Source organism: Spea bombifrons, chromosome 6 (assembly GCF_027358695.1).
Source record: "Spea bombifrons isolate aSpeBom1 chromosome 6, aSpeBom1.2.pri, whole genome shotgun sequence".
NCBI classification, from domain to species: Eukaryota; Metazoa; Chordata; class Amphibia; order Anura; family Pelobatidae; genus Spea; species Spea bombifrons.
In genome coordinates this window covers 50,222,982-50,243,195 of record NC_071092.1, presented here as the reverse complement: position 1 = coordinate 50,243,195, position 20,214 = coordinate 50,222,982, and the positions used below count along the sequence as shown (strand labels likewise).

At 45.3% G+C, this 20,214-nt stretch overlaps 2 protein-coding genes across 2 annotated transcripts in view; both read left to right on the top strand.

The window, feature by feature from the left end:
- COL24A1 (collagen type XXIV alpha 1 chain) overlaps nt 1–8,890 on the top strand; it is a 64,195-nt gene extending 55,305 nt beyond the window's left edge. Inside the window, exons 46-58 of the mRNA XM_053469165.1 lie at nt 422–529; nt 970–1,077; nt 1,300–1,353; nt 1,613–1,675; nt 2,404–2,457; nt 3,316–3,351; nt 3,961–3,996; nt 4,529–4,555; nt 4,909–4,974; nt 5,709–5,871; nt 6,444–6,553; nt 7,266–7,463; nt 7,827–8,890. Of these exons, the coding sequence (XP_053325140.1) occupies nt 422–529; nt 970–1,077; nt 1,300–1,353; nt 1,613–1,675; nt 2,404–2,457; nt 3,316–3,351; nt 3,961–3,996; nt 4,529–4,555; nt 4,909–4,974; nt 5,709–5,871; nt 6,444–6,553; nt 7,266–7,463; nt 7,827–7,970 (1,167 nt within the window). The 3' untranslated portion in view covers nt 7,971–8,890. The remainder of the gene's footprint in view (nt 1–421; nt 530–969; nt 1,078–1,299; nt 1,354–1,612; nt 1,676–2,403; nt 2,458–3,315; nt 3,352–3,960; nt 3,997–4,528; nt 4,556–4,908; nt 4,975–5,708; nt 5,872–6,443; nt 6,554–7,265; nt 7,464–7,826) is intronic.
- A 3,639-nt stretch (nt 8,891–12,529) lies between these two features.
- Nucleotides 12,530–17,304, top strand: ZNHIT6 (zinc finger HIT-type containing 6). The gene is made up of 10 exons (XM_053470358.1): nt 12,530–12,654; nt 13,492–13,557; nt 13,641–13,747; nt 13,841–13,926; nt 14,238–14,341; nt 15,300–15,368; nt 15,478–15,558; nt 15,724–15,801; nt 16,107–16,264; nt 17,231–17,304. The coding sequence occupies exons 1-10, from the start codon at nt 12,557–12,559 to the stop codon at nt 17,302–17,304; spliced, it is 921 nt and encodes a 306-aa protein (XP_053326333.1). The 5' UTR covers nt 12,530–12,556.
- The last annotated feature ends 2,910 nt before the right edge of the window (nt 17,305–20,214 follow it).

The following is a 20,214-nucleotide window of genomic DNA, read 5'->3' as shown; positions in this document are numbered from 1 at the left end:
AGTTGGCATAAGTTATACATTCCCCATACTATAGGGCAGCATTTTATCTGGGCTGGTCAGCATTATGTAAAAATGATGTGTGTCCTGGAAAAGATGGCCGATGTGGTCACCCTACCATGTGGGATCCCAATCAGCGTTCTTGAAAGGGAAGACTCCAGGTAGCCTGAGACTGGATGTTCTTACCCCAGACGTCTCCAGCGCTGAGGTCCCAGGAAATTTAAAGAACCTCTACCTTTTCCGCCCCCATCATCTCTTAGCTGAGACAGGGGGTAGTAAGCGACTCTGTTCATTGAGAAATAACTCCTTATTTCACTCACCTTATTGCACACAGGCTGTGATTCCCTACGTTTGGTGGCCAGCACTGATAGGGACCCGTTATCTATGAGTTACGTGTGAGCTGCTAACGATTTTCTTTTTCTAGGGTGAGAAGGGTAGCCCAGGTGTAGATGGACTGGCTGGCTTACCAGGCCCCCCTGGCAAGAGAGGCATGATGGGCATTCCTGGCTCCACAGGACCTCCGGGATTAAAGGTATATACATATAAACATGATTAAATTAATTTAATATCACTGGTAACTCGACAACAGAGGTGAACAGGGCCGGCCAACCACCAAGTGCAAGTCATATCCAAGTACAGCTCCGTTAACCAATGAGAAAACACAGAGGAAATTTCATGGGATCACAGAAAGGATCCAGCAATGGCGAGAATGTTGCCCAGATCCATGAAGTGGTTCTTGCTTGTTCCCATAATGCAAATAACATCACAAATTTAGTGGTTAGCTATTCCAAGCATCTTGATCACAAACATTTCAATAAATTCCATGTGATTTCCCCTCCATATTGGCAGGTCACCGTGTGCCTAGAGCTCATCCTGCGCAGCCACGATTCAGACTCACGAGCACAATTAGGGTTCGTTGTCATAATTTATACTTTCTTGTTTGATGCACCTTCTTTCTCCTTTCCCTCGCAGGGAGAACATGGATTACGAGGCCATCCAGGAAAACCAGGTGGGAGAGGTTTTCTGGGAACACAAGGAGACCAAGGGCCCAAAGGGGATTTGGGAATAAAGGGACTTCCAGTAAGTGGATTGTGATTGAGTGAGTGTGTAATAAAGTAAGCAATGTGTGTGCGTGTTAATACCTATTGTGTTAGATTCATGCAGTGTGTATGATGTGTTACACCTTTCAGATGATGATTGTTACGCCAGCCTTACATATTCCTGCTTCATTCCCCACTTGTTTTACGTGCGGACTGCGAAATGCAATGGAATAAAAGTTAAGCAATTCTTTCTTTTTTGCAGGGAGACGATGGTGACTTCGGCCTGATGGGGTTTCAGGGTTTTCCAGGTCCAAAGGTACGGATTTCCATTATTTTTATGAAGGCCTGAGCTAACGCAAAGCTTGGCAGCTCCCTCTCGGTCTATGACCTCTTCATTTTCATTCTGATGCTGTTTGGGGTATTTCCACCCCTCTTGCTCAATCTCAGCTGCCAACTGATTCTGTCTGTAGAAGCATCAAATCCATAAGCAGAAAGGCAGCAGAGTTTTGACTAATTAGGTACATGTTCACTGATGAATTAAAGTCATGCATACCGTATTGTGTCTCATATTGTAGGGTCCTACTGGAGACTTTGGCCACGTGGGCATTACTGGCCCCAAAGGTCCATCCGGACAAGCTGTAAGTAGTGCCGTTGGCTTGTGTTTCTTGAACAAATTCAAGTGAAACTTGTTGATATCCTAGAAGAATTGCTCTAGAAATAGTACCTCAATCTCTGATGCATAACTCCCAAGTCTCCTCTTTTTAAGAGGGATTTTCTCGAGTTTTGGGCACTGTACCACAGTGCTGCCCCATTGTTCTGCTTTTTGGGCACTATAGATCATGAGCCCATTGATGAAGTCAGAGATCTCCCCTGGCCACCCATTGAGCTGTAAAATGGAGATGTGACATCATATCACTGAGTTCTCTTTCAACACATCATGGGGTGGCTAGATAGGTAAGGTAGGTGAATTGTCTTGCTCCTGGCCCCCTTAACCACATCACCCAAGTGAAGGTGTCCTGCCTGGGCACCTGAGTTGCTGTGGGGGGGAATATACTGGTGGTGAAGACGTGGAATAGTAGTATATATATATATATATATATATATATTCTGTTTTGCTATATATAGTAGAACATTATGTTATATCCTAGAAAAGGCACACTTAGTACTGGGAGCAGAAGCTGGAAGGAGAAGCCTCGTTTCAGCTCAGTCCTAAATTCAGACAGCCAACCACCTTCAATATGCAGGATTAGATGTAACACATTTTAAAGCTGGCCCCAGGCTAAATTCATAGACGCCCATCCGCTTTCTTGTCTATAGGTCTTGGATTATTTAATAATTCTTTAATCCTCACATTTCATTTTTAAAGGGTTCTAGTGGTCCAGCGGGGCCAGATGGTATTATTGGACCCACTGGTTTATTGGTGAGTACAGATTCTTCCTTTCACCTGTATGTCTCGCTGCAGACTCCTTCTGCTTCATGGCTGAAGTCACTTCCTTTTGCATACCTCTCAAGTGTCCTATTTTAAGTAGCAAAGTCCTAATTGTCAGGCATTGTTGCACCAAGTCTGTCCAGTAGGAATCATGGGCTGGTTGAAGAGGATAAGAGATGGCCCCTGACCACTCATTGAGCCATAAAATCAATGGGGCCTGTGCCAGCTCCCGTGTGGCCATCTTGATATCCTGGTGCTTTAATCCATTGCAATGTGCCTTGACTGGTAGGGTAGGTGGGTGAGCCTGTCTCCAGCCCCGCCTCTAACCATGCCCCCCCCCTTAAAATGGTGGGGGACAGTGTTGGTAAAATCTGGTGCCAGAAGGGTAGGTCAGGGATGACGGAAATCCAATCTCCTCATGTCCTGATGCTTCACCTTGAGGTTGCTTCCTCCACCTGGTGGTTTCATGCCAGTTGGCCAACACAAGCATTACACGGCAGCATATATACATACGGCTTGTATTCAGAAGTGGTAAAGGCTACTCCAGCGAGGGAATTTAACACGCATGGGATGTCGTCTTCAGTATTATTTACATTCATTTATAGGTGTTGTATTCGGTAAACAAAAATCAGCTGCTGCCATTGTTGTTAAAATTGTTGATTTCTCATTTGATTTAAGAGGGTTTATGGAGCAGGGACCAAGGCCAGGAGATCAGAGACATCGCTATGTCTTCAGCTCATGTGACTCTGTTAGGATAATTACATTATTTTGGACTCTGCTTTTCTTGAAGGAAGTGGCTTTTTCTGTACCTTAATTTACTAAATTATGAAGTTGCTTTTGTTTTATTAGGGATACAAAGGAGAAAGGGGCACAAAAGGAGACATGGTGAGAATTCTATTAATTAATGTGATATTATGGGGAAAAATATGATTGTGCGGCTCTTGATTTGTGTGGGCTGTGGTGTGGAGTGGGAGCCATCGTAAGCTGTGGCAAGGAGTAGAAGTCAGCGTGGGCTGTAGTGCAGACCAGGAGCTAGTATGGCCTGTGGTGTGGAAGTTGGAGTGGCCTGTGGTGTGGAAGTTGGAGTGGCCTGTGGTGTGGGATTTGGAGTGGCCTGTGGTGTGGGATTTGGAGTGGCCTGTGGTGTGGGATTTGGAGTGGCCTGTGGTGTGGGAGTTGGAGTGGCCTGTGGTGTGGGAGTTGGAGTGGCCTGTGGTGTGGGAGTTGGAGTGGCCTGTGGTGTGGGAGTTGGAGTGGCCTGTGGTGTGGGAGTTGGAGTGGCCTGTGGTGTGGGAGTTGGAGTGGCCTGTGGTGTGGGAGTTGGAGTGGCCTGTGGTGTGGGAGTTGGAGTGACCTGTGGTGTGGGAGTTGGAGTGGCCTACGGAGCGATAGCCATTGTTGGTTGTTTTACCAAAGGGTGTGAAAGAATTTTGTAAAATGTTCGCAATAAGCTCCAGTAAATACACCCAGACTGATTACTTTGTCTTTTTTCAGGGACCTCAAGGACCACCAGGTCATCCTGGGCCCCCGGTGCGTATGATGTCATAGTATTATTGAGAAATTGTTGCTTTCTGATCTGTAGGGAAGGTCACCCCATGTCCCATAGAAAGAAGTTATGAGGTTCTGGGGATGATACCAAAGCTATGGGGGTCTGAATCTGAGATTTAAACGGGATTTAAAAACATTTTCATAAGAATGTGGGAACACATAATGAACGAATTCTTATTTGGGATATTGTCTCTTAATCCGTGTAACGGATCAGGGAGCCGCTTCCTTTAACTTCTTCTGTGGAACCATAAACAGGACTATGCCCGTCAGTCCCAAGCATCGCCCCTCTAGATGCCAGTCAGAGGCTCACGGTACAGAATAAAGCTGGTTGGGGTTAATTGATCACTAATGAAGGCCCCAACCGATCCAGAGGCTGTAGGTGCTGGAAGGAGATGAAAAGTTCCAATCCTTTTAAGGGAGAGGATTAGAAGTTAAACACTTGGATTAAATAACATAAGGGAACGGATCTAAAACAGAGGATAAAAATAATGAAATATAACACGTTCTTTTCTAGGGTCCTCCAGGAATTCCAGGGCCAACAGTAAGTATATTTATAGAAATAAATCATTGTTTGTATGGGATTGCGCTCAGTGCCAGCTGTGACCATCGTAAAGGGACATTTCAGGCATTATTCAGGAATAATTTCACCAATCTTTATGGATGTTCAGCTTTTGGGTCACACTGGCGAAGTGATTTGTTTGAACGTTTGAGAAAAATCCATCCAACTAATTTTAAGTTTCTCTGAAATGAGACGATATTCAGCGGCCGTGGGGTGACCCATGAGAGATGCCCAGAACCGCCCCAGCATGGGGACCTTTCACCCGTAATATTAGAAATGTTTATCCAAATGATATGATTGGCAGGAGAGTTAAACATTGTCCTTGTTTCCTACAGAGGCAGCTGAGTATAAACTCTGCCATCCAAGCCCTAATCGAGTCGAGCGCCGCGCTGCACATGGAGGTAGGCACCACCCCGGCAGTCCCGGCATTACTCACTAAACCAGTATGTTGGAGGAACGGGCTGGCATCATGGGGGTTCACCTCCTGTTGCCATGCCCCAAAGCCTGCAAGGACCCAGACATGTGTAGCGGGCTGCAGAAGGCCATGTTGGCCGAGTACCAGGTAGTGAGAGAGCCCATGGCAGATCAGGAAGGCCGGGCCCCCTTGCTTACCTGGGCTCCATACATGTGTATTGGTTATGGTGGCATAACACATATTGGTTATTATTCAGATGCTAGCGGAAGGCGTTTGTTACTAACCAGATAACGCACTTAACCTTTATTTGTGTAACTCACAAGGCCTGTTGGAAAACACACAGAGGGCTCTCTACAAGCATTAATCTGAGATATCCCAGCATGACGGGACCAAAAAAATAACACACATCATAAACAAACCTTTAATATTATTAACAATCCATCATGAAATGCACCACGGAGCGGCTGAATATATCGGCCCACCGCTTGTGAGCAGTTAAAGGAACAGATTTGTTTTCTATTATTTTAAGTGTCCTTATCTCTCATCTAGTGATGTTTAGCAGACAAATCAGAAATCATAGATTAATAATATTATTAATAAATAATATTAATATTACTGTAACCGCCCTGCTCTGATTAATAAATGAATGCCTGTGTACGATTCCGGATGTAATTCTGTTTCCCGCATTAATCATTGCCTGTTGCTCTACTTATGGGACAGAATTACCAGAATACGGAGGTGACAGACTTCAGCGCAGAGATATTTAAAACGTTGCGTTATCTGGCTGATTTAATGCACAGTATTAAGAATCCACCGGGAACTCGGGAAAACCCTGCGCGGATCTGCCGTGACCTGCTGAGCTGTGAACACAAACTCCCCGACGGTAGGTACCGTATTAAACGTATTCAATTCTGGATACATTCTACCCACCTGAAGTGTATCCATAAGACTTCCTTAGGTTTTTTAGTAGGAAAATGCTAGAAATTCTAGAGAATGTTGAGTTGGTTGGTGAGAATCTGACTTTATCTCCATGAACAGAAATTCCAGAGAATGTAAAAGATGAGCTTTTGTTTTGGTGCCAAATATTACATTAAACAGCGAGGAGTGAATTGTTAATTTTCCCTTAATGCTGAGCCTCTATAATGTCGTATTTTGTGCACAGTGTCTTTGTACCTCCTGCCAGTAGGATTTCCAGTCAACCTGGACCAGCAGATATTTTACATTACTGAATGATAGTTAAGCAGAACAGCCTCCTAGCAGAAGTGGTAGAGGGTAAAACAGTGAGGGTATTAAACATGCATGGGATAGACATACGGCTCCAGAAGATGAGCCCAACGACTGATTAAGTTTGAGTCTTTATGGCATTAGAGAAATGAACAGATTCCATATGGTCTGCGTCTTTTACCCGCCAGGAAGCTTTAGGCTCCTCTGTAATCATCTGTTTCCCTTTTCAAGGAAAATACTGGATTGATCCAAACCTTGGATGCCCTTCAGATGCCATTGAGGTTTATTGCAACTTCACAGCCGGTGGGCAGACATGCCTGTCACCAGTTGCCATTGCAAAGGTAACATCTTTTCCCCACAAACTATTTATTAAATGTGTAAACCTGTTCTGCAAATTATCATTTACCTTACGTAGCGCCGTCACGTTCGCTGTACAATGGGATGATTACGAGAGATAACCCCCGTTTTCTCACTATATCTTTCTCTGAACATGAGTGAGGAAATTGCCCGTTTCTTGAGGTTATTTAAAGGGATCGGCTATTATTTGCCTGCTCTTGGCATGCATGCACTCCCATTCTCCCCTATGAGATGAGTTCAGGACAGATCACAGGAGTCCCATGTTTGTCCAGTGTGCTGAAGCATGGAAAGAAGAGGGACAAGAATCCCGCAGAGGGTTTCTCATAGGAGTTGGACTATGGAGTCAGGGGAATAGTTTATTTTCACAAACTATAAAAGTAGGGCACCTTTACTACCTGTACTGTAAGACCATCATGCCTTCCTTGTCCCCCATTGGGTAAATTGGAGGTGATACATGTAACAAAGTATATAATAATATTAATATAACATTGATATGGTCCGGCTGATAGAGGCCTGAAACACTGAGGTTTCTTCATGGCTGCTTTACTGCAGAATTTCCTACAACCTTAGAGGACACATATTTTATTCAGATCCCTGTATACATGTCCCACAGATGTCTTATTTCCAGAACAATTCACGGGTCGTGTAAAACTGTAATGATTTGGGGGGCTTTTTTGCCCCTTTTTCTTACCCCAGCTGGAGTTTGTTGTGGGGAAAGTGCAGATGAACTTCTTGCATTTGTTGAGCTTGGAGGCCGTCCACACGATCACCGTCCATTGTCTGAACTCCCCCGTCTTAATACATCAGCCGACAATCGTCTTCAAGGGATGGAACGGTCACCTGTTTGAAGGAAACAGATTACTTGAAAGAAACGTTATCACAGACGAATGCCAGGTACGACATTTCGGGATGATTGTGTAAGCCGTGGGAATTCCTCCAGGCTTTGTCCTTTTTGGCACGAGTACCCTTCCTATGTGACCAAAAACATACAATTATAATATAATATATAATTATAATATAACATTCTATTGTTCCGATCTTTGGGGAGTGTGTGTGTGTGGGGAGATAGTCCCTTTCAAACCAAGGATCTCCAAACCAATTACACCCAATAACCAACAAAAAGCACGAGCTGCATCGTTTTAATGAACGTAGCAAAGTGCATGTGATAGTTTAATGGAACAGCCATGTTTAATGTGCTTAATTCTTTAGCCATGAAAGAGCAGAAATTACAGCTTTTTGCACATTTTTTTCTTGCAGATTAAGGACGACAGGTGGCACAAGACGCAGTTCATTTTTCGCACTCAGGAAACAAATCAGCTTCCCGTGACCGAGGTTTCAGGGCTCCCTTCTCAGGAAGGCGAACGCCACTATTTAGAGAGCGGCCCAGTTTGCTTTTTCTGATACATCTGGGGAAACTTTCACCCCTCGATCCCAGTATCGGACAGCTCTGGCCGGTTTATGGCAGCTGTTTGGAAGTCCTGCTACCAGATAACCACAAAGATGCCACTAGTGACGGTGAAATGGAAGCCACCACTGCCTTCTTGTTGACGGAGTAGTATGTGCAGGGTACGGGCAGGTACTCGGTACCTTTTTAGGAAACTTATTTCACGGAAATCCTCATCATAATTAGGGCGACGCTTATTAAATGGGACAGAGTAATAAATTCACCCGATGCTCTCCAGGAGCCCCTCCAGGGATTGACGTCTCAGACAGGAAATAGTGAACGGTGATTTTTACGCAGCCAAAGGTGACCTGTGCGACCGTAACACCAACAGCATCGGCTGAAGGATCGTTTCGAACAGTATTGGTTTCCTTGCGGAAAATGGGTTATTGTGTCCATGTAAAAAGCATCTTTTAGCACTGCTGCATATACCTCTGGGTAGAGGTGTCCGACCTCACCCCCCACCACAAGTTCCCAGTGACTTTAATCCTGTATGTACTGGATACATCACAGTAACTCCTTTAAAAGCAGGCTGTAGTTTAAGCCCAAGCATTATTTATGTGAAGTTTTCTACGTATGTAAAAGTGATTTGTGATCCTGCTCCATTTTATAGCCCGAAGAGGACTGCGTATCAGCAGAATATGATAAGCAGGATTTATTACACTTTTCTGTGACTGGGATGTACTTATTTTTTCAAACATCCAAAGATGTTAACATGTATATATTTGTAACATTTAAAAAAATTTTAATTCAGCAAATATTTAAAAAAAAATGCTGATTTTAAGTTATAATAATCAATTCTGATGTGTTCAGCAATATTACCTGGTGCTAACTTTTAATTTAATTTTATTTGTCCCAAAATAAAAATGTTTTAATAAAATACTTTGGAAAAATTGTTTATTTTTGCTGCTCATGGTTCAAACATCTTCTTTTATTCTGTCTTAGGAGGCAGGAAAATGCATTGTTTCCTATACAGTGACAGGTTCATAATCAGGACAGGCTCATGCAGCGCCAGGTTTGTATCTAAGATAGCAGAGGGTACTGACCATTATCAGGACAGGCTCACACAGCTCTGGCTCTGTATCTGATACAGCAGAGGGTACTGACCATTATCAGGACAGGCTCACACAGCTCTGGCTCTGTATCTGATACAGCAGAGGGTACTGACCATTGTCAGGACAGGCTCACACAGCTCTGGCTCTGTATCTGATACAGCAGAGGGTACTGACCATTGTCAGGACAGGCTCACACAGTGCCAGGTTTCTTGACTATCACTAGGCTGCTTATCCAATCTGTGCTCTGTTGTACTGGTGCTATTATACCTCTTTTCTGAAGGTCTTGGAGTTCTGCTTTCAGAGGGTTTACCATGGACACAGGCACCCTCCTTTTGGGTAGTTTTGTTGGTTCAATTCTATTATTCACTTCTAATTTATATCTACCTTCCAGACATCCATCTCCCTCAAACACATCTGAGAATGGTGCTTGTAAGGTATGCAAATCAATAGGTGCCTGGCTGTCAGTTTGCTGTGGCCCTGTGTGACAATCCATTGCCATAATGTTGTGAAACTGCACTTGTATTAAATTCATTGCCTGAACAGCTTTTATTCCCAGCAGAGGAACATGGTCACCCTCATTTACCACTGTAAATTCCAACCTATAACATTTGTTGTTACGTGGGTTTTGCAGTTTAATTCTGCACTTACCCACAGGTTTAAGAATTCTTTCATTGTACATCATTAGGACTTGATCTGTAGATTGTATGTCTACTGTCTACTGAAATTGGATGGGCTTTTTATCCAGCATCATAGTGGCAAAGAGCTGGGTTGCTCTGTTTGTAGTTGGTTGTTGTATTACATTTACACTGCCTGCTCCAGGTTGTAACTGAATCCACATCACATCCTCATAACTATCTGATGCTGCGTCCTCTGTGACTGCATGTACTTTCATGTGCTTAATGTTTTCTTTCAGCTTACACTGTGTAGAAAAATGGTTGCTTTTGCCACGACTCCTGCATGTCTGTCCATAAGCTGGGCAATTCTCTTTGTTTCGCTCATGTCTTTTCTCACAGTATTTACACAGCAGAAGATATCCAGTACTCTTACTTGCATTAACATGTGCCTTTCTTACTTTTGGTGTTACAGCATGCACCATGGAATGAGAAGGACTCTCTATCATTTTCACACTTTCTCTTGTCAGTTGTGAGGCTCTACATATTTGGAGACACTTTTCAAGATTCAGCTCATCTTCTCTTAAAAGTCTCTCTCTTAATTGGGAATCCCTTATACCACAGGCTATTCTGTCCCTGATTAAAGAGTCTCTTATATCCCCAAACTCACAGGTTGTTGCTAACCTTTTCAAATGTGTGACATATGAGTCCATTTTCTCTTCTGGCTCCTGATTCCTTTAAAAAAACTTATATCTTTCCACAGTTTCATTCTTTCTTGGGTCACAATATTTATCAAATGCTTGTATAATGTCTCTCAGTGCAGGGGTCTCTGTATCACCTGGGATGCTTAGTGTCTTGGCTATTTCTCTACCTTCCACACCAATCAAATAATAACATAGTTTTACCTTCTTGCTCTCATCTCTCGCTGTCAGTGTCAGATCCACATACAGAGTAAACTCCTCTTTCCAGCTTCTCCAAGCTTGTGACAAGGTAGCAGCACTGAGATTCAAGCTTTCTGGTGGTTTTAGGACAGCTTCCATGATATAATCAGTAAGCTTACAGTGTTCTCTGCTGTATATAAGTCTGCTACTCAAACAGGCTTCCCGGTGCTCTGAAGGCCTCTCTGTGCCTCTGCTGTATATTGCTCAAAAGCTCCAGGTTTTCTTTTGCAGTTTAGAAATTCAGTATTATCCACATACCGCTGCCACCGTGTTTTGATACCTCCTATGCATAGATTGATGCACTCCATGCTGAGCTGGTTAGCTCCCAACTACTCCAGTTACTACAACTCATGCTGAACTCTCTAGCACCCTCCGCAGGTTGCTTGTATAACATTGCTACAGCTAGGTCAGCTGGATTATTTGATTTGGCGCTCGCCCGAATGATTTACATATCTGATTGTTGAGATGTTGGCCATCCTGAGAAGGACACAACAATGCAGTTTTTTGGTTCTAAAATATGTTAAGACAAAAGAACCTGCTTTTCCAGCTACCAGTCTCTGGTAGTCAAATGACTTAAATGGGTCCCCTGACCATATAGACTCTGAATAGGTTCTATAACATCTGGAGTTCGCCAAAATCTCTTTCCCGTTTCAAGCTTAGAAATGTTTGTGCCCCAAAAGTGTTTTACACTTGCATTGGTAGATAAGAAGATGTCTGAATATCACAAACCTTTCAGAAGATGTTTGGCCTTCAACCATTGAAGAAGCCTGTAATGTAAAGGACCTGGTATAGATACAGAGAGCACTCCTACTACGTACTCATTTGTCTTATAGAAGATGAGAGTTATCCAAATTTATTTTTTTATTACAAAACACAGACCGGACGGTCAATGCGAAGCCGATTGGGTATGACGGGACATTTGAAGGAGGTTTTGGATATGAAAAGAATGGTATCCAGGTAAATTCTGAGCATGACACCTCCGCTCTGCCGAATATCGGACAGCAGAAGCTTGAAGGACCGACTGATCACATACTTTATTGGGGATAGTAGGTCTAGGATATTCCTGACTTACTTCGAACTGCTTTGTCCGGGGGCTTTCTGATGGAATTTGCTTTACACTTAGAGAAATTAGGTGTAAGGACCCATTCTCAGAAAGGGGGGTCAAAAAGCATTTCCCAAAAAGATTATTATCAGGGTAATACAGAGAAACATTTAGATTTTAATCTACGGTTCTATCAGATTCTGAATCGGCAGTCGTAGGAAAATCAGGGTTACTAGAATCTTACAAAGAGAAAGGATCTGGGATTTATCTTTTAGGATAATATTCGCCTCCCGTCTATAATATAAGTTAGCGGAAAGCGGATAGGAGGCGCGGCACGAAGCAGGGTGTCCAACAGGACATGTGACGTTACCGTACGGCACCGGCGCAGGGGGCAGCGTGTGGATCAAATCACACGTTGCAGAGGGTGGCACATGAATTATGTGACATGTATGTGACTCCTGGAAGACACGACCGACAGGCTCGCCCGGGGTGTTTGGGGGGTTATTGTCCGTCCTTATAGGGAACACCGAGCTCTGACTGTAGGGATCAAAGTGTAAGATGTGTGGCTGAGGAGATGAGATTTACCCCCTGCCATGGCCAGACCCTGATTCCCCCTGAAGGCGGCCACGGCTTAGAACAGTGAACACCGAACAGACATCATAAACGCTGGGGGCAGCGCGACTGATACCCCAGGGATCCCTATAATATATTTATATATAATCTATACAATGTTCACCGCCAGTGGTTTATCTCTCGCCACAACCGCTCAGTAGCGCCGGAAGGATTAGTATTCCCGTCACAACATGCCAGACGCAGCGCTTGCCAGCCATAATATGGCGTCTCTTCCGGCGCCCGGAAAAACAGGAAGTTCGGTGCACGTGTGTCACCAGGACCGGCATGGAGGAGTCGCGGGTTTCGGACAGTGTGGGATTCCGGGAGGATCCAGAGGAGAGTCAACAGACAGGTTGTTCCAAACGGAAGATGTCTTTCCACAGGTGAGAACGACCCCAGGCCTGGGATCTGCCTCCAGCAACCCACGGTGTCAAGCTCAGTAACTGCCCCATACGCTGCGTGAACTATGTACAGTGGGCCAGACGGCCCCTGGGTACAATGTGCTTGCCTCCCCCTTATGTAGTGCTATCCTGGGTACAGTGTAAGTCTCCTTCTGTACTCTACCCCTGGGTACCATGTGCTTCCCCTCTGTAGTGCTCTCTTGGGTACCATGTGCTTCCCCTCTGTAGTGCACCCCTGGGTACCATGTGTGCCCCCCCCTCTGTAGTGGACCCCTGGGTACCATGTGTGCCCCCCTCTGTAGTGGACCCCTGGGTACCATGTGCGCCGCCTCTGTAGTGCACCCTTGGGTACCATGTGCGCCGCCTCTGTAGTGCACCCTTGGGTACCATGTGCGCCGCCTCTGTAGTGCACCCTTGGGTACCATGTGCGCCGCCTCTGTAGTGCACCCTTGGGTACCATGTGCGCCGCCTCTGTAGTGCACCCTTGGGTACCATGTGCGCCGCCTCTGTAGTGCACCCTTGGGTACCATGTGCGCCGCCTCTGTAGTGCACCCTTGGGTACCATGTGCGCCGCCTCTGTAGTGCACCCTTGGGTACCATGTGCGCCGCCTCTGTAGTGCACCCTTGGGTACCATGTGCGCTGCCTCTGAAGTGCACCCTTGGGTACCATGTGCTCCCCCTCTGTAGTGCACCCCTGGGTCCAATATGTGCCCCTTCTGTAGTGCACTCCTAGATACAGTGTGTTGCCCTGGGTACCCCAGTATGTTATCCCTATCCCATTATAGTTACAGCTCTGTCCTGGTCACGTTCTTCCTGTAGGTGTGAGATCTGCGGTGGAGAAGAAGCCAAGTACAGATGCCCCGGGTGCCTGAAATATTCATGCAGGTAAACATGCCCAGCCTGTTGTCCGTTTGTCGCTTAGGGACCCGAGGATTTTTAATATATATATATTTTTATTTCTCCCCAAGTTTGCCATGTGTAAAAAAGCACAAGACAGACGCCGGGTGCAGCGGGGTCCGAGACAAGACGATGTTTGTTCCGCTTAACAAATTCAACGAAATAAACCTTCTGAGCGGTGAGTGAGGCCCTGGGGCCGGCGCCATGTGTTTCTTATGCTTTACCCTTTTTCCTGGGAAATTAAGCGGCTGGACTCTTTTTGCTTTTGCAGATTATCGTTTTCTGGAAGATGCTGGGCGAGTGAGCGAGAGCGCAGCTCGAGACCGCTTGTTACCCCGCCAAACCAGTAACAAATATGTACGTTCGCATTTAATACAGATTGCTTTTCCATGGAGTCTCTTAACCCAGCGCCGTCCACACGAGGCTGGTGCTGGAGCTGCCCCCCATAGCAGCACGAGGGCTGGAGGTGGTCCACGCTATGGGGCAGCTTCAGAGTGGTGTGATGCGGTTTGGGGGTATTTTGTGTGATATGAGTGTCATAGAGTATTCGTAGCGATGCCATTCAGATGTTTTGTAAGAGGAGTTCTGTAAAATCTTGTGCGATCCGTAAAGTAAACTCTGCAGATTTAACGGCTTCGTGATCCTGGGTTGTAACTTTTGTTCTGCAGCTAAACTTCATGAAGAACCGAGCGAGGAAGCAGGGCATCGATCTGAAGATACTGCCGATCGGTTTTACGAAGAGACGAGCAAACAGCACGTTCTTCCACAAGAAGTAAGTCTCTCCTACAGATAAAAGGGACCCCCAGCCCCGGGGAATATAAAATTGAATACTCGAGGAATCTTCATCACAATAAAGCGTCTTTAGAATAATTCTGGGCAGAACGGGCTTTTGGAGTTTGTTCACAATAGAAAACTTTAGAGGGCTTTGAAAGATGATTTGGGGTCTGGAAGAATCTTATTTCGGGGGCCCCAGGTTTCCCTGAGTACGCAGGTGCCAGTCTGTCATACCCAGGTAACTGTTAACAGATTGCATCCCGTTGTACAGCGCTATGGAATATGATGGTGCTATATATATAATAAAGGATAATAAGCAGTGCCGCTTGCTCTGGTTATTCTCGCTGCTGAATGCTGCGTTTGCGGGTAGGTTTAGGGGGAATGCTGACCGCTGCCATAATAATTTGGTCCGTCTTCTTTGTGTTCTCCACCTTGAGTTCTTTGTGTTCTCCACCTGCGGGAATAATGTGAACGTTCCTGTATCTGCAGGTTGTGACCCTTTCTAGGTTTGCTGTTGGACTTGTTAACTAGTTTGTCAGTTTGTTCCAAGAATTCGTGTCAATGTGAGAGTTTCCGGCCGGCGTATAATCTGAGGCCGAGGAATTTCTTGTCTGCGGCCCGGAGCTCAGCTTTAATGTGTTATGTCGTCTCAATGTTAGCTCGTTCTTTGCGGTCTCCTGGCTTTAGCTAAAGCTCGATACTCTGGGCACCGGCGCACACCGTTCTCTTCTTTCCATCATAAAGCGTTTCCTAAACCGGTATGAGAGAGGGGCAGAGAGGTAACCTGGATGATGAGTAGGGGCAAAGGTTGCCATTCTTATGTGCCCCGTGTAACACCGTGTACCGTAATGCTGCATGAACAGACTGCTTGTCTTTTTTTTTTATTTATTTTTTTTTTTTAAGACTTTTAGATGATGTTTGGGCCAAAGTGAAAATGTCTTTTTATCTCTTTGCAGAGAGCAGAGGTTTTATTGGCATCTGAAGCTGCAGTTCCCCCAGAGTCAGGCCGAATACACAGAAAAAAGGTACAGTTTGGGGACATTTCAGATAATCGTTTTTGTGAACTAAAGACCCAAAAGCTGTTGCTTGCAAATCAGATATCTGATGCAAATCTTTCTCCTTGTTTCGGGGCAGGATACCAGACAATAAAAAACTTGAGGAAATTCTGCAGAAATACATTGATCCGGAAGCATCAGATGCAGTCATTCGACAAAGGTATTTATACAATGACTAAACTTTATACAAAGTCAATACTGCCCTCTGGTAAAAGACAGCAGCCAAATGCCCTTCCGGGTAACGGTTGGAGGGGACAGCTTGAGAACCCCGGTGTATGTATTATGCACCAGGAATAAACCCCACCATGAATCTTCTGTCTTGCAGGTTGAGGGTTTACACGTCGTCTTCGTCAGGTGTGAAAGTCTTTATGGTGCTTGAACAGAAAGGGCCGGGCCTGGACAGGTAGGATGGTTTAGCCCCTTGGAAGGGTCATATTTATCACCGTAGAGCCATGCAATTCGATTTTCTTTTTTTGTTTGTTTTTTGCTTTACATCTCATGTTTTGATCCTGGCTGTCTTCTGGGTTTTTAATAAATGCCCCGAAGAAGGGGATATCGCAGTGGTGTAGTACAAGGAATGCATCTATGGACCTCTTTGTATGCCAGCTGACCACAAATTATTTACAAAAAATTAAAATTGTCGTTGTTACTGTGATGTACGTATGACCATGACTCCGGGGGTAATGGGAGCTCACGTTGTATTTTAAGGTTCAGTGAACTGGATCTGAATAAATCCCTCCTGGAAAACCTGAGGAATAAGACGGTAATAGAGTATCCGACGCTGCGCGTGCTGTTGAAGGACCACGTTGGTGACCTGCACGTGCTGTTGAAGGACCACGTTGGCGACCTGCGCGATGTGGCACGTGGTAAGCTGCCTCCTGACACCCCCTGCACTTTGGGTTTGTTAGATTAGTACCATAGTTCATAAGGTTGAAAAAAGACCAAAGTCCATCAAGCTCAACCTATATACATATTGTGTCCCTACTGTGTTGATCCAGAGGAAGGCAAAAAACCCTTATGAAGCCGATGCCAATTGCCCCGTACCAGGGGGAAAATTCCTTCCCGACTCCAAATATGGATCCAGAATAAATCCCTGGATCAACGTTCTGTCCCTAATATCCATAACTTGTAATATTATTGCTTTCAAGAAACACGTCCAGATTGTGTGGAGACTATTTCTGGGGGCCTCTAAAAAGTGTATTTTAACCCTAAACGCTGGCTTTTTTTTTTTATCAGATTCATATTAAAATTGGAATTCCGTATGAAATTATTGTGTTCGAGTAACTTGTATAGGAAGTAAGATTCTGGGTGTGATAAATGGTCTTTTTTTACTCGCTGTCTCGTACGATGAGGCCATTTTCTGTGTTACTTAAATCCTGGGAATAATGTTTTCCGTGGTATTAGTTAAGTATCGTTTTAGTCATCTCCCTTGGATACATGTATTGTAAAACGCTCTGCGTGAATTGATTCATACGAATATTATTGCAGAGTGTGAGCTTCCCGCATCCTGATTAACTGGATGAGAGACGTCTGAGCAAAACCCCCACCTTGAAGACTCATGGACGCGGATGCTTCTGTGACATGTATTTATCAGAAGACATCAAACTACTGGATAAACTGCTATTCCTGCCCCCCACAAACTGCTATTCCTGCCCCTACGCATGTTTTTTGTTTTAATTTTTTTTTTTTTTTTAGCCGTCAATCTGAGAGCAGCAACGGTAATAAATATCTATCGTTTTCTTTAAGTCAGATTCCTAGGGATGGAATAATAATGGCCCCGTTGCTCAATTTGCCCTGGATTCTGGTTTATGGACCCTTCTGGTGTCTTGTAGATTTCTGTAAATCCACAGTCTATGCCCAGATCTGCCGGTGGGAGATTTTTGGATTCCGTGATCATTTGGATTAATGGGGCAGTTCGGTGTAAACCTGATGTGACTGATTTTAATCTTCCTGTAATGTTTTTGGGGCCGATGTCACCCCATGGAATGCATTTATCGTGCGCGGACTTTGCTTTGTCGCAGGCATCTTCCAGATGAATCTTGCGCAGGGTGGAATCTTTCTCTTCCGCTGAAATGTATTTTGTAAAACGTCTGCCGGTTAAGATCCTGACTTCCGTGAAACGCGTCACGTTATCTCCTTGATCCTGGATGCTCCTCATGCCGCAGTCTGACCAGATGTGAACCTGCGCAAGTTTCCAGGAACTTGATTGATTCTGTATCTCATTTATTACGTTTATTTTAATTTTGTCATGTAATTACGTTTTCGTAATGGTCATAAACATGGTTGCCATGGTAACGATTCTTCTTTCTCTAGTATATTTTTGGCATTCATTTTTACTGATTGTTCCTGGAAACCGATAAGGAGCAGCTGCGTCTCGTTTCAGTTGTTGTTGTTTCCAAGTATTTGTTTGAACTTTTTTGCTTTTAAGTAACCTTTCGTTTTTTCGTAAACAATCTACGCTGGCCGTTAAACGGTCATTAATGCCACAGATTTACCTGCGCAGCCACGTTCTTTCAGCCCTGTCAACCGGCGCATGAAGGTTCCATAAAGATTACCGATCTGTTGTCTCGGTATTATCCTCTGCGTCCGTCTGCTTTCCCAGGGCCCCGGTTTTTATCCCTCCGTTTAGATGCATTTTATGTTTATTCTGGCGATGTGGGAACCTCCATATTGCTTTAATATCTGGCTGCTGAAATCTTGGCGGAATTCTCCGCTGACTCTTAGAACAACCGTGCGGAAAATTGCATGTGACGGACAAAGATGGTTCCTCTTGAAAAAAAATAAAAAGGGAACGGAGCAGAGCTTAGTTAACAGCTGGAAGAAGGACCGGGATCGTTCAGTCTTAATCACTAATGAAAGTCTATGGAGGAACGGACTTCATTACCATTGCCATAAAGCATCAGCTCAGTGTGCTGAACGATCTATTAGTACAGACATTGGTGCCGCATGTCAGGAGTTGCCAGCAAAAATTTTACATGATTAAATATTTTTGGGGCATTGAGCGGGGCTTATATTTACTTAGAAAAGGGTTAAATTGGGGGACAGCAGAAAAGGAAGTTGCCTATTATCCCCACTAGATGGCCACTTTTACTGTATTTCTTTCTCTGCCGGCAGCTTGGACCCCCGTCGGCCGTCTACTCTCACGTTTCAACTGCTTTTAAAGACTCAAACCTTAATCAGCCGTTGGTCTCGTCAGGAGCCGGATGTCTATCCCATGCATGTTTCATACCCTCACTGTATTACCCTCTACCACTTCCACGGGGAGGCTGTTCTGCTTATCTACCACCCTCTCTATGTTCAGAAACCATATGATTACCCCACACATGTTTAAATTATCTCGCTGTATTACCCTCTACCACTTCTGCTGAGAGGCTGCAAAGTATCTAAAGTTCAGAGACCTATTGCAGCCCAGTGTGGCTGGAGGGGGTGGCATGTTATTGGCGGTGTGGCTGGAGGGGTGGCATGTAATGGGCGGTGTGGCTGAAGGGGGTGGCATGTAATGGGCGGTGTGGCTGAAGGGGGTGGCATGTAATGGGCGATTTGGCTGGAGGGGGTGGCATGTAATGGGCAATGTGGCTGGAGGGGGTGGCATGTAATGGGCGGTGTGGCTGGAGGGGGTGGCATGTAATGGGCGGTGTGGCTGGAGGGGATGGCATGTAATGGGCGGTGTGGCTGGAAGGGGTGACATGTAATGGGCGATGTGACTGGAGGGATGGCATGTAATGGGCGGTGTGGCTGGAGGGGGTGGCATGTAATGGGCGGTGTGGCTGGAGGGGATGGCATGTAATGGGCGGTGTGGCTGGAAGGGGTGACATGTAATGGGCGATGTGACTGGAGGGATGGCATGTAATGGGCGGTGTGGCTGGAGGGGGTGGCATGTAATGGGCGGTGTGGCTGGAAGGGGTGACATGTAATGGGCGATGTGACTGGAGGGATGGCATGTAATGGGCGGTGTGACTGGAGGGATGGCATGTAATGGGCGGTGTGGCTGGAGGGGGATGCATGTAATGGGCGGTGTGGCTGGAGGGGGCGGCATGTAATGGAGGGGGTGGCATGTAATGGGCGATGTGGCTGGAGGGGGTAGTATTTACTCGCCAGGGTCCTGAGCTGGAAGATTGTAGCTGTGAATCTCTCCCTGTGAGGTGTAAAACTGCACGGAAGGCATTTCTGCCCCAGGGGCAGGTGATGCCGTCGCAGACATGTCCCGTCCTGTTTTTTTCCATATCATCCAAATTTTATCAGGTTTTTGAAATCCAGAGAATTTTATAGCGTAAACGATTATCTGTTTAAAGGAGTTAAATGATCTCAGACACGGAGCGGGGAGAGGGTATCTGGAGATTAAATGGTGTTTGTGCCATAGGAGTCGTTTTTGGGCTGTGCTCTGAATACATCTTCTCGGCACCGATTTCTGAATACAACACAGAATAAATGCCGGAGTGAATGGGGAGGCGGATTATGGGGTATTTACTACTAATCTCATTACTGTGCACGTGTGAAGCCATCTGGTGGGGTAATGGTTAGGAGGACTAACTACCAGAGACAGGGTTGCTGGCGCTAACCCTCATGGCTCCTGACACCCAAATTCCAGGTGGAAGAGATCAATCTTATCAAACAGATCCCAATACGTGTTCGTTGGCAAAGTCGGCCCTCCACATGCGCACGCTATTGTGGAGTCCTCCAAGTCTGATAAAAATACGTTATTTCTAAACATTGATAAACAGTCTTAATGTTGCTTGAAACAAGAAAAAAATCCCAAATGAGAACTACCCATTAAACCGGCCCCTATTCCTAAATAGTGAAACATTTCTATGAATTG

Bases quoted from the DNA above. Each gene is read 5' to 3' on its own strand.
- ZNHIT6 (XM_053470358.1), top strand. From the start codon at position 12,557: ATGGAGGAGTCGCGGGTTTCGGACAGTGTGGGATTCCGGGAGGATCCA. The intron at 13,748-13,840 runs GTGAGTGAGGCC...TTGCTTTTGCAG, and splicing joins CGAAATAAACCTTCTGAGCG to ATTATCGTTTTCTGGAAGAT. The intron at 16,265-17,230 runs GTAAGCTGCCTC...GGTGTCTTGTAG, and splicing joins CCTGCGCGATGTGGCACGTG to ATTTCTGTAAATCCACAGTC.